General features: G+C 35.8%; 1 protein-coding gene across 2 annotated transcripts in view; it reads left to right on the top strand.

Annotated features, from left to right (window-relative positions):
* Nucleotides 1–10420, top strand: part of CRISPLD1 (cysteine rich secretory protein LCCL domain containing 1) — a 50750-nt gene extending 40330 nt beyond the window's left edge. For both annotated transcript variants that reach the window (XM_061439036.1, XM_061439037.1), the window contains 3 exons: nt 457–532; nt 5897–6027; nt 9313–10420. In XM_061439036.1, coding sequence (XP_061295020.1) covers nt 457–532; nt 5897–6027; nt 9313–9364 — 259 coding nt within the window. In that variant the 3' untranslated portion in view covers nt 9365–10420. The remainder of the gene's footprint in view (nt 1–456; nt 533–5896; nt 6028–9312) is intronic.
* The last annotated feature ends 2091 nt before the right edge of the window (nt 10421–12511 follow it).

Below are 12511 nucleotides of genomic sequence, written 5' to 3' on the forward strand. Positions count from 1 at the left end.
TACAGAGAAGGACAAATACAGTATGATATCACTTATATGTGAAATCTAAAAAATACAGTAAAGTAGTGAATATAGCAAAAAAAGAAAACGACTCATAGATACAGAGAAGAAACTAGTGGCTACCAATGGGGAGAGGGAAGTGGGTGAGTAATACAGTGGCAGGGCATTAAAAGGCACAAACTATTATGTATGAAATGAACTACAAGGATGTATTGTATAACACAGTGAATATAACCAATATTTTGTAGTAACTATAAATGGATATAACCTATAAGAATTCTGTATCACCCTATTCTACACCCTATGACATACTTTATACACCATCGATACTTCAGTAAAAAGATGAGTAGGGTTTAGAATTCTGAGCTCTTGTGTATGCATATCTATGGTTTTACTACTAAGAAAGACTAAAATAACTAGCTACTTAGTATTTGTAAATATGTCTTTATTTTTCAGAGTATACTGTCCTCGTAACTGTATGCAGGCAAATCCACATTATGCTCGTGTAATTGGAACTCGAATTTATTCTGATGTAAGTATCCTAATTTATGTAGGTCTTGGTATTTATATATCTGGGCTTCCCAGGTGGCACAGTGGTGAAGAATCCACCTGCCAATGCAGGAGACACAGTTTTGATCCCTCGGTCGGGAAGATCCCCTAGAGTAGGAAATGGCAAGAATATTATTCTTGCCTAGAAAATTCCATGGACAGAAGAGCCTGGCAAGCTACAGTCCATGGGGTTGCAAAGAGTCAGACAGGAGTAAGCCTGCAAGCACTAATTTATCTATCCATCCAAATATACTCACATATATATTTAAATGTATATATTTTCATTTGTATACAAAAAAAAAGAACAGACTCTTGTGTTGATATACATATTCTCAAAAGAGTCAGTCATGAATAGCAGTGAAAATAAATATCCATATGCAAATATGCGTGCATAATTTATGTTGACTAAATTTTTTTTGCATATTGTATTCTATATCAGACACTAAAATAGCTTGGATGCATCCTTGAGAAGAATAAAGCATTTTGCTTTTCTTTAATCTTCCTTTGCCTTTTTGATTTTTGAAGTATAAACTGGATAGTTAAGAGTTTGTCAAATTTATAAACAGTTTCTCCACTGCCAAATGAGTATTTAAAAAGTAGCATAGTATCAAAAACAGGTAATCGTTAAAAGACACACAAAAGCAAACCAGTTGATGGTGTATTGTAATGGATGCCAGCACTGGGGCAGACCAGGAAGAGTAGCTGTCATGGCTTCAGTGTGGATAAATGGTGCTTTCCAATCCAGGTTTCAAGTGAGTTGGTAAAGAGGAGTAGTGCACATTCTAGGTGGGGCGGAAGACTTCTCCAGAGACATGGAGGTGAGAGCAAGAGAGCTGAAAGTGGGCATGGCACATTTACCTGGGAAATCCCATGGACAGAAGAACCTGGTAGACGGCAGTACATGGGTTCCAAGAGAGTTGGATACGAATTAGCAACTGAACAACAGCAACAAAGCCTGTCTTATTTATACCTTGGCACACATCAAATTGTGTGGGCATGGCAAAATCTCAAATGGTCATAGCAGGTTTGCTTATATTTGAGCTGGTGAGAATTAGAACTAAAAGTAGCTACAGCCAGTTTAGTGTGAGGGATGAAGGGAGAGAGCCAGCTTTTGAAGCATGTAATTGGAGAATCTGAATATTAATCCATGCTGATAAGTTTAGATTTTAGGTGGCAGATGGGTTGGGAAGATCCCCTGGAGAAGGGAAAGGCTACCCACTTCAGTATTCTGGCCTGGAGAATTCCATGGATGACAGTCCATAGGGTTGCAAAGAGTCGGACACGACTGAGTGACTTTCACTTTCACCAATATCTCATTCAAAGAGTTACAAAAACAAATTTAAGAAGTATATTCTTGATGCACTTATTCAATAGAATACTGTGGGAATATGATTGGAAAAAGAGGCCTGAAATGTGTGTATTACACCTGTATTTCCCTTGGTGAATTTATTTATGTTCAGGTTGGTTGGTTGGTTTTTCCCTAGTTCACCTTTATCCCTGAAATTATTCTCCAAATCTAAGTCTCTCTCCAGCTCCGAGTTTGCAGTCATCTTAGTAGTAGTAGTGAAAGTCGCTCAGTCATTTCCCACTCTTTGCAATCCCATGGAGTAACCCACTAGGCAACTCTGTCCATGGGGTTCTCTAGGCAAGAATACTGGAGTGGGTTGCCATTCCCTTCTCCAGGGGATCTTCCTGACCCAGGGATCGAATTCTGGTCTCTTGCATTGTGGGCAGATTCTTTACCATCTGAGCCACCAGGGAAGAATTGCAGTCTTCTTATCTGCAACTTACATCCTGCTGGTGTCTTAATTCAGTGGTCCTCACTGTTTGTGCTTAGATTCTTGTTTCTGTTTGTAAACATCCTTTCTCTGATTTTTCTGTCAAAATCATGGTCATGGTCATTCTTTACATCCTAAATTACTGCCACTTTCTCTGTAAAGAAGCTAAGTATAATGTTGCTTTTCTTTAACCCTATTAGTTTTGTTTTTTTCCTTTTTATTTAGCAATTAACAGGTTCTAATAGGTATTATAAAGTGGGTTGTCATTTCCTTCTCCAGGGATCTTCCCAACCCAGTGATCGAATCTGTGGCTCCTACTTCTTGCTTTAACAAAACTTAGAACATTCAGTGATTCAGCAAACACCTTGCACAGAAAAGTTTGTTAAAAAAATAATAGATATATGAATGGGCAAATATAAAACCATGAGACATTTCTAAAGAAATCATTGTTCCCAAATTATCCCTTTAAGTAAAAGAATTTAATTTTATTCATGTCTAGTGAAAATCTTTGAAAATATCCTATATGGTTTTATTCCTATAAGCCATCTCTTTGATAGAGTTAAGGGTTTGTTAGCTTGAGATTATTTTTATCTTATTTCAGTGAAATGGGGTAAAATATTGTGTATTATTATGCAGAGTAAGTTAGAAATATAAATATTTTATGTGCTAAGTACAGAATCAACCATTAATGAAATAATTTTCACACTCGCCCTGCAAAATACATTATCTCTTTAAAGATACAAGATATGGACAAATGAGAAATGATCTCCCAACTTCTTTCCCTTCCCCATCTTTTTCTCTCTCTCTCTCTTTCCATTTATAGAGTTACAACTTGTACACCCTCTTTCTTTGAGCTTTTATTTCTCATTTGTTAGAGGTGAAGTGAATTTCTGCATTCATTAAAAACGTTCCACTGATTTCACAGAGAAATTTTTTTCTTTTTGTGATATATTAGTTTTTATAAAGTGTGACCAGGAAAAGAAAATCTCCTCTGACCTTTGAACTCAAATTGGAATGCCTGCTGACTGCAGAGTTATGGGCAAAACAATAGTTTCAAACCATATTAAGTGCTTGGATTTAGTGAATGTTATATCTAAGCACTTTTATTGCCTTGGGAAAAATGCTGATAATACCCTTTTAACAGAACAGGATAAGTACTGAAATGTGTACAGAGTTACTTTTAATTCCATCTGTTATGAACCCTATTGGACATAAATATTAATTCAGTTAGGGACTTTAAATGGTGAATAAAATGATTCTTCAGAGTAAGGATTCAAGGTTTTAGATGTATGGTATTTTGTGATATAGCGAAAACACGAAAAGGATTAAACAGCTTGGCATTCGGTCTCTCTGATCTAATAAATACTGACTGATGCCGCAGAGTTCAGAGCACAGTAATAAAGCAAGGTCACGTAAGATGCACATGCCTATGTGAACTTAAAAAAGCACATTAAGTCACTCATATGTGCATAGAGATAAGAAAAGAGCACACCAGTGGGTTCAGAAAAGACCCTTGGGGCTATGGCATAGATTGCTTTATACTGAAACAGTTTAAGTGTTTCGTTTTTGTGGGATTTCCTCAGGATCTACTCAGCTATTGACAAATTTTGGTAGAACATTTGGATGAAAGCAGATATTAAAATCTACAGAAGACTTTATTTGGTCAAAAGAAAAACATTGACTTCTAGAATTAAGTTGCGTAAAAAATGGCAGTGTTTGTTGGGCCTGAAACAATTCTCTCCTTTATAGAAATTTCATTCAATTCTGATTATATAACTGGTAGAATGCGAATATAGAACTTTCCTGGTGCTTCATGTCAGAATGTTCAAAACAGTGATAGACCTTGCGCATCTACGTAGAAGCTATGATTGTTACTTCATATTTTTCTTCTTGGGGTTATTCTTTTGGGCAGGTTTTCTCTGCATAGATTTTATTGTCTAATAGGAAAAGCCACCCCACTTTTAATACATGCTTATATGTTGGAAAAGGGACTATAGAGATATCCATAACTATGTGTGAGTTGTTTAAAGTCAAAACTGAATATAAATGGGGTGCAGATAATCCAGCCTGGGAACATTTGGTCAGTGACTGGAATGGGGACTAGCAAAGACTCAATTTTTAAAAAATATTTATTGATTGATTTGGCGATGTCAGTTCCTAGTTGTGGCATGTGGGACCCCTCTCTGCAGTACACAGATTCTCTAGTTGTGACGTGGAGTCTAGTTGTGGGGCATAGGTTTAGTTGCCTGTGACATGTAGGATCTTAGCTCCTAGACTAGGGATAGAATCTGTGTCCCCCAACACTGCAAGGTGGATTCTTAAACACTGGACCACCAGAGAAGTCCCAAAGGCTAAAATTTAAGAATAATAAATAGGCCCTTGAAGAGATAAAAGGAGCTAATTTGTATTTTATTGCTTGGACAATAGTGTTAAAGTTTGCTGTTTGGATGGTTAGCTGGTGAAGGGATCTTATCCATGCAGTCACCCTAAAGATTGGCCTTCAGATCTCCACTTGCTCAGCATTGGCTTTTCTTTATTTTCTGCTTTAACCTGAAATAATTTTGTTGATATCTGAATTGCTTTCAATAGGACATTTGCTTTAAACCACAAGATATCTCCAAGTGGATTTGTTGTTGTTCAGTCACTAAGTTGTGTCCGACTCTTTGTGACCCCATGGACTGTAGCACACCAGGCTCCCCTGTCCTTCATTACCTCCCGGAGTTTGCTTATATTCATGTCCAGTGAGTTGGTGATGCCATCCAGCAATCTTGTCCTCTGTCACCCCCTTCTCTTGCCTTCAATCTTTCCCAGCATCAGGGTCTTTTCCAGTGAGTCGGCTCTTCAAATTCAGGTGTGTGAAGTATTGGAGCTTCAGCTTCAGCATGAGCCCTTCCAATGAATCTTCAGGGTTGATTTCCAAATCTACCTGGATTGTCAGAGTACAAAATACCTTCCCTTTGCCCACCCGCAACCAAAACAAACAAACAAAACCCCAAACCCACAACTTAGCTTCAAATAAGTTTTAAAGAAATGCGGATTCATTTCGATATATGGCAGAACCAATACAATATTGTAAAGTTTAAAAATAAAATAAAAAAAAGAAATGAGACTCTAAATATTTATATATGGGTCAAGAAATAAATCACACTGTTTACAAAAATACACAAACCAAGTCTTAGATCAAAATTGGCTTTAACTTTGTGAATTTGAATGAGCTTCCCTGGTGCCTCAAGATGTTAAAGGATCTGCCTGGTGTGCTGGAAAACCTGGGTTCAATTCCTCGGTCAGGAAGAACCCCTGGAGAAGGGAATGGCTACCCACTCCATGGGTAGGACAGAAGAGTCTGGTGGGCTACAGTTCACGGGGTCACAAAGAGTCGGACACGACTCATCGACTAACACTTTGTGACTTTTGAAAGATTCCTTTATGCACAAAACATCATCCTGTAGTTGCTTACTGGGAATCTGTAGAGAGATGGATGTCAGTGACCTTGTGTCCAATTGAAGAGAAGACTGGACAAATTCAGCAAGCATTTGCTAATGATGGTGGGTTTTTCCTTGCTTCCTCAGCTGTCCAGTATCTGCAGAGCCGCTGTACACGCTGGCGTGGTTCAGAATCAGGGGGGTTATGTTGATGTGATGCCTGTGGACAAAAGAAAGACTTACACTGCTTCTTTTCAGAATGGAATCTTCTCAGAGAGGTAAATTAACATATGTGTACATATATATTTATAAACATACATATATAATATGTATTTTTTTATATATCAGCTCTCCCTTCATGCTGGCTTTACAGCCAACCTGCATGGCTTTGAGGTTTCGTGACTAAGACAGTGTGCTTCCTTTGCAGGCTGTAGAATAGTGGGTCTTCCAGGGATGGGAGGAGCCGTAGTACCAGAGGTGCCTGTCTCCTGCAGGCTTATAAAAATCAACATGAAAATCGGATTACGAGTCAGAACCATTCTTTTGTTAACTGATCTTATAAAAAGGAAATTTCTTTCATCCTCTTTCGGATTTTCTAGATTAGTATTTATATGTAATTCTTTCTAGGTGAGCAAGGCACTGAATATTTCTCTAATCCAGTTATCTGACAAAGTATTTGACAAAAACAATGAGTCCAATTTTCTCTGGAACCAAATTCTCTGTTTGCTTGGAAGTCGGATGCCTAGCATGGTATAAACGAACCCTTTCAGGTTATCTTATATTTGGCTCGTTAGTATTACATATTTCAGTGGTTTGAGAAAAATGCATGTAACTTACTTTATCAAGTAATAATAAAAGTTAAGAGAAAAAAACAAAAACCCTGTAGTAATTTTTCAAATCATTGGTACTTATGGAAGTAGAATTAAGTCTGTGCATTTTGTGTAGTTACAGGAAAATTCCTGACTTTTAAACATTTACTGAGTTCTTCAAGGGTTTGTTTGCACATATGGTAAAGTTTTTCTAAAGAACACCAAAGGATGCACCATGCAGGTTATCTGGATTGCCTTCACATAAGCATCTGGGTGCCATTCTTCATCAAATGACAACTTTGTATTTAGCATCTAGTTTCCAATGAGACTGTATCATCAAGAGGCTATTGTTAAGAAGTTGACTTCTCAACAACCTGGCTTATCTGGCTGGCCCTAGAGTACTAACTTACTGTTTCTTAAATCTGAACAAAATTGAAATTGTATTGCCATCGTACTTACTAATATATTTAACATTTATGGTTTCGAGAGGAGAAGGCAATGGCACCCCACTCCAGTATTCTTGCCTGGAGAATCCCATGGATGGAGGAGCCTGGAAGGCTGCAGTCCACGGGGTCGCTGAGGGTCGGACACGACTGAGCAATTTCACTTTCACTTTTCACTTTCATGCATTGGAGAAGGAAATGGCAACCCACTCCAGTGTTATTGCCTGGAGAATCCCAGGGATGGGGTAGCCTGGTGGGCTGCCGTCTATGGGGTCACACAGAGTCGGACACAACTGAAGTGACTTAGCAGCAGTAGCATGATTTCAAGAAAAAATTTCATGAGGAAATTTAATGGTCAAACATGGAATATCCTAAGAATTTCTTCAATAAAAGGTCAACAGGCTCATTCCCTACACCCTTCCCCCATCTGTCACCCTCTCTCTTTACTTTATATATCATATCATACAATACACACACACACACACATATATATATTTATTTATGTATATATATATATATATTATATAAAGTACATTAGGGCTTCCCTGGTGGCTTAGATGGTAAAGCATATGCCTGCAATATGGGTGACCCAGGTTTGGGAAGATCCCCTGGAGAAGGGAATGGCCACCCACTCCAGTATTCTTGCCTGGAGAGTCTCATGGATAGAGGATCCTGGTGGGCTATAGTCCTTGAGGTCACAAAGAGTTGGACATGACTGAGTGACTTTCACTTCACTTCAAAGGAGATTGAGTTAAAGAGAATGATAATGCAGTTTTATATGCTAAATTGAGTAATGTGGTCTCATTTACCTATCATATTTTAAAATAAGATAGATGATATCCTAAGAAAACTGAGACTATTTTTGAACACCTACCATGAATTTTCAGATGCTGTTGGCCCTTTAAGTATATGAACTTGGCTCCACCAGTACCCTTATAAAGTTGGTTTTATAAACTCTGATTTACAGATATGTTAATTGAGGCTCAGAGAGGTTAAATGATATGCCCAAGGTCATATAACTAATCAGTCTCAGAAATCAGATTCAGCACTAGTTCTGTAAGTTCAGAAATAACACATTTTTCCAGTGTATCAGTGTGTACAAAGACACTTTCTAGGGCATTTTGTCAATTTGTTTCCTACAAATAAAAATGCCTTCCAATTAGCCATATGCTTGTATGCAAAACCTGCTGTGTGTGTGTGTTACTGTGTAATGTGGTATGTGCACACTTCTAACATTCTTTTCTTCATTTTAAAATTCTCCCCTTTTGTAGTACATGAATACATACATAAATTGCATTTTGTATCCCCATAGCATTTATTGTATTTATCTCTAAAAGCTTTTTTGTATTGTTTAGAAAATAAACTTTTGTGCAGAAGTATAGACTTCAAAAGTTTAAATTTGATTAGAATAAATGATGATTAATGGTTTAAATTTGAGGCATTTAAGCAAAACATACCCTGATTAATATTGTCAAAGAGCGTATAAATAATTTATTAAAGAGTAAAAGGAATGATTCTGCATTGCTTTGAAGTTCTGTTTTAGAATATTTCTGAAAAGAGATTGAGTGATTTGTTTTTGTGTTCATGTTTCCATTTTGGTGAAGAAATACTTAGAACCTTTCAGACTTGACCATTAAATTTCCTAAGATTTGTTTTAAACCACATACGTTAAAAATATTAATAAGTATGCCAGCTACATAGGGCTTCCCAGGTGGCTCAGTGGTAAAGAATCTGCCTGCCTAATTCAGGAGACACAGGAAATGCAGGTTTGATCCTTGGGTCGGGAAGAACCCCAGGAGACCCACTCCAGTATTCTTGCCTGGGAAATCCCATGACAGAGGAGCTTGGCGGGCTATAGTCCATGGGGTCCCAAAGAGTCAAACACAACTGAGTGGCTGAACACCAACACCACAAACTTATAACCATGCCAATCAGTTGTAAACCTGGATCTTTGTATTTCCCTAGTAGAATGGCATAAGAACTGCTTAACTCTACTTTATTGGAACTAAAGGTGGTAATGTATGAAAACATGACCTGGAATCTTTGAAGTTTAATATAAAGTACCAATATTACTTCTGTGCACCTTAAATTTCTTTAGTAAACTTGTAGCCAGCATATGATTTAAAGAATTATGTCATCCCCACTCAAGCTTTCCAAGAACTATAAACTATAGTAGTCTTGAGAAAGATGACCATCTGGATTCACAGAGCTGTTTTATTGACTGTCATAAGAAAGCATGATTTGTTTGAAGGATTATGCATGGAGATGACATCAATGTACTTTGTGTATTTTTTTTTTTTTTTTTTTGCAGCTTACAGAATCCTCCAGGAGGAAAGGCTTTCAGAGTATTTGCTGTTATGTGAAATGGAACAGTTGGAAGAGGATTGTAAAGACTGTTCCAAATACCACATTTCTTAAGTTTGTATAAAACTGTAACATTACTGTACAGAAGATATCAGCTATTTTCAGTCCCCCAAAAGGGTCAAATGCATATAAATCTTGATAGACTACATCTGTAAAATAAAACATGGGACATTATTAGCTTTGGGAAAAATAATGAATATGTAATGGTTTTAGAAATCCTGTGTTAAATATTGCTATATTTTCTTAGCAGTTATTTCTACAGTATTACATAGTCATAATTATTCTACATTTCATATATTATGTTATATGGTGCTTTGTATATGCCACTAGTAACATGAAAATAAACATTGAATGTGAATGGTCCTCAGAAGATCACCTGGTGCATTTAAAAACAGTAATAAAAACAGTAACTCTAAGGATGAAAAAGATTTTATTTTCCCAGGTTCAGTGCTATGATTACCTACTTCACATAATATCAGATAATTTTCAATGAAATATCTATATAGTTTTTCTCTTCTATTAAGTTTAGGTATATAGAATATTAAATCCTGATGTTGCACTTATTTTGTATAAAATAATTTCTTAATATCCAAGTGAATCTGTTAAACTGTTTGATTCCTTGGGAATGACCTTAATAGTAAATGGAATTATGTCAGAGTAGTGGTACGAAATCATTTCTAGTGATCCTATAATAGACTAGGATTAAGCATGGGCAACCAGAGCCTTCTATGTATTGTTCAAACTGAGGTCACACATTTATAGTGTTATCCTGGCAAATACTCCTGCAGGCCAGGAAGTATAATAGCAAAAAATTTAACAAAGATGAACTAATGTATTGTATCACCATTGCCACTGATTTTCTTACTGGCAAATGGCCTTGTGTATAAATGTTGCCATATTATTGTATCTGTAATGGTGATATATTTGTTTGTATGGAAAATGTATTGTGCTTTAAGACTAAAAAACTGTAAAATGTTAATTTTGGTAATTGTTTTTCTGCTGGTGAATCTACTCTTTCCCTGTAAACATATTAAAATTAATCATGTTTCAAAGTATTTTCTTTAGTCCATTTTGTATCCTTATTTTGATTTAGAAATTATCTTCAGTTGGCAAAATTATGTGAATCTTTTAAATTTGGGTTATCAACATTAATCTAAGCAACACCCCTCATACCAGCTGTCCTCAAAGTCACTGTGATTATTTAGGTATTTGTGAAAGAGAAGATAGACGATCGTATATCATATATTTAGAAGCATTATATCATGGGAAAATTTTGGAAAAAAAATATAAGGGTTATAAGTCAAAAGGAAAGACTTCAAAAGATACAAAGTGTTTACAAAAAATTGACAACAAATACTTCAAATATTTTTAGAAAGGAAATGAGTAGGCATTTAGGAACAGATAAAAGAGAGATAAATTACATGCTGGGATCAGAGAAAGCAAGAGAGCTGGACAATACCAAAAATGGAAAGAAAAGAAGGGCTCATATAAATAGCTGCCGAAGAGCGAATGATGAAGAAACTAACATCATGATCAGTTTTCAAATATTGGCTGTGAATTGGTTCAAAATATAGGGAATCAAGAAGTATCCATTTATTAAGATTTTTAAAGCAAATTGTATAGGATCATCTTTTATCTGAAAGACACATACACCTTCTTAAATACTGTGATTAAAATGTAAACTTCAGTCAGATTCAGCTTCTGTTCCTCACTCCTTCCCCCAAGCAGGGACACTGCATCAATTCTGTCAGTGTAAAAATTGTTATATTTGACTCTGGTTTAGCTACTCATCATCAGTTTTCTGTACCATTGCAGTATTTCCACGAGGAGCCTTTTCATTTGGTTCCTCTCCATTCTTTTTCAGTACATCATTAATTTTTTACTGTAACTTCTCTCTTCCATAGACTCCATTATTTAAGAAAACCAAATCATCTTATTGAAGCATTTAATCCCCTTCATAGTCTTGCTGCCTATCTGTGCTCTTCTACACAGGGTGTGGCCTGGAGTAAGTTATACCCCTTTTTATGCTTCAATATCAGCTTCCCTGATAGCTCAGTTGGTAAAGAATCCACCTGCAATGCAGGAGGTCCCAGTTCAATTCCTGGGTCAGGAAGATATGCTGGAGAAGGGACAGGCTACCCACTCCTGGATTCTTGTGTAGAGAATTACGTGGACTGTATAGTCCATGGGGTCGCAAAGAATAACACATGACTGAGTGACTTTCACTTCACTTTCATGCTTCAATTACCTCACTTGAAAAATGGGACAAATAATACCTCATAAGGATTGCTCTAAGAATTAATTGAGATATCATGTACAACCTACTTAAAAACATTAAACAATATGTGGTAAATATGTTAGTTGACTAATATATGTTAACAATAAATTAGTTTTTATCACTAGTATTTTTATAATAGTATTTGTTATTATTTAGCTTGGGGAAACTATGCATCTGTCATAATATAGTACTGATCCTTCAGCACTTAACTAAATGTGAAATACTCCAGGAATTTTTCTGGAGTCTTGGTAAGGATAAAATGATGCTCTCTAATAGGCCTTTTTAATTTGACCATATTAATTTTAAAATTTTGCCTTATATTTAGTTCTTTAAATTTTAGGATAATTTCCTTGAAAATGGTGATACTCTTAACCTGTCTCTCTACTCCAGAAACAGTATATATCCTCTATAAACAGTCAGTATTATTGAATAAATATTTTAACAATTCCAAATTTAATTCTTGATGATGTAAGTAGACATTGTGCATGTTAGCTGAGCAGCAGATAAAATATTAAAGCTAATTAAAATAGTTTATTGATAAAACATTCTAAATGTGGACTTAAAACAGAGGTAATGCTTATAAGGTAGTATTAACATCTTTATTTTAGCTTTCAAAATTTACCAGACCACATGTTAACTATTACTTTAATATTCTTCATCTGATAAAAAACATTTGTGCATTTCAAGTGGAATAAAGTAGTCAAATTTTTTTTTCTCTCCTAAATATGTTGACAAATTATATGTTTTATGTTTTTCTATTTCACTATTGTAATTTGAAGTCTTGACTTTAGCATTTCTACAATGTTCTTAGAAGAAATATAAACTCTTTTGAAGAACATGGTGAACTAAGCAAAAAAACACATCTATA

The sequence above is a fragment of the Bos javanicus genome, chromosome 14 (assembly GCF_032452875.1).
Source record: "Bos javanicus breed banteng chromosome 14, ARS-OSU_banteng_1.0, whole genome shotgun sequence".
NCBI classification, from domain to species: Eukaryota; Metazoa; Chordata; class Mammalia; order Artiodactyla; family Bovidae; genus Bos; species Bos javanicus.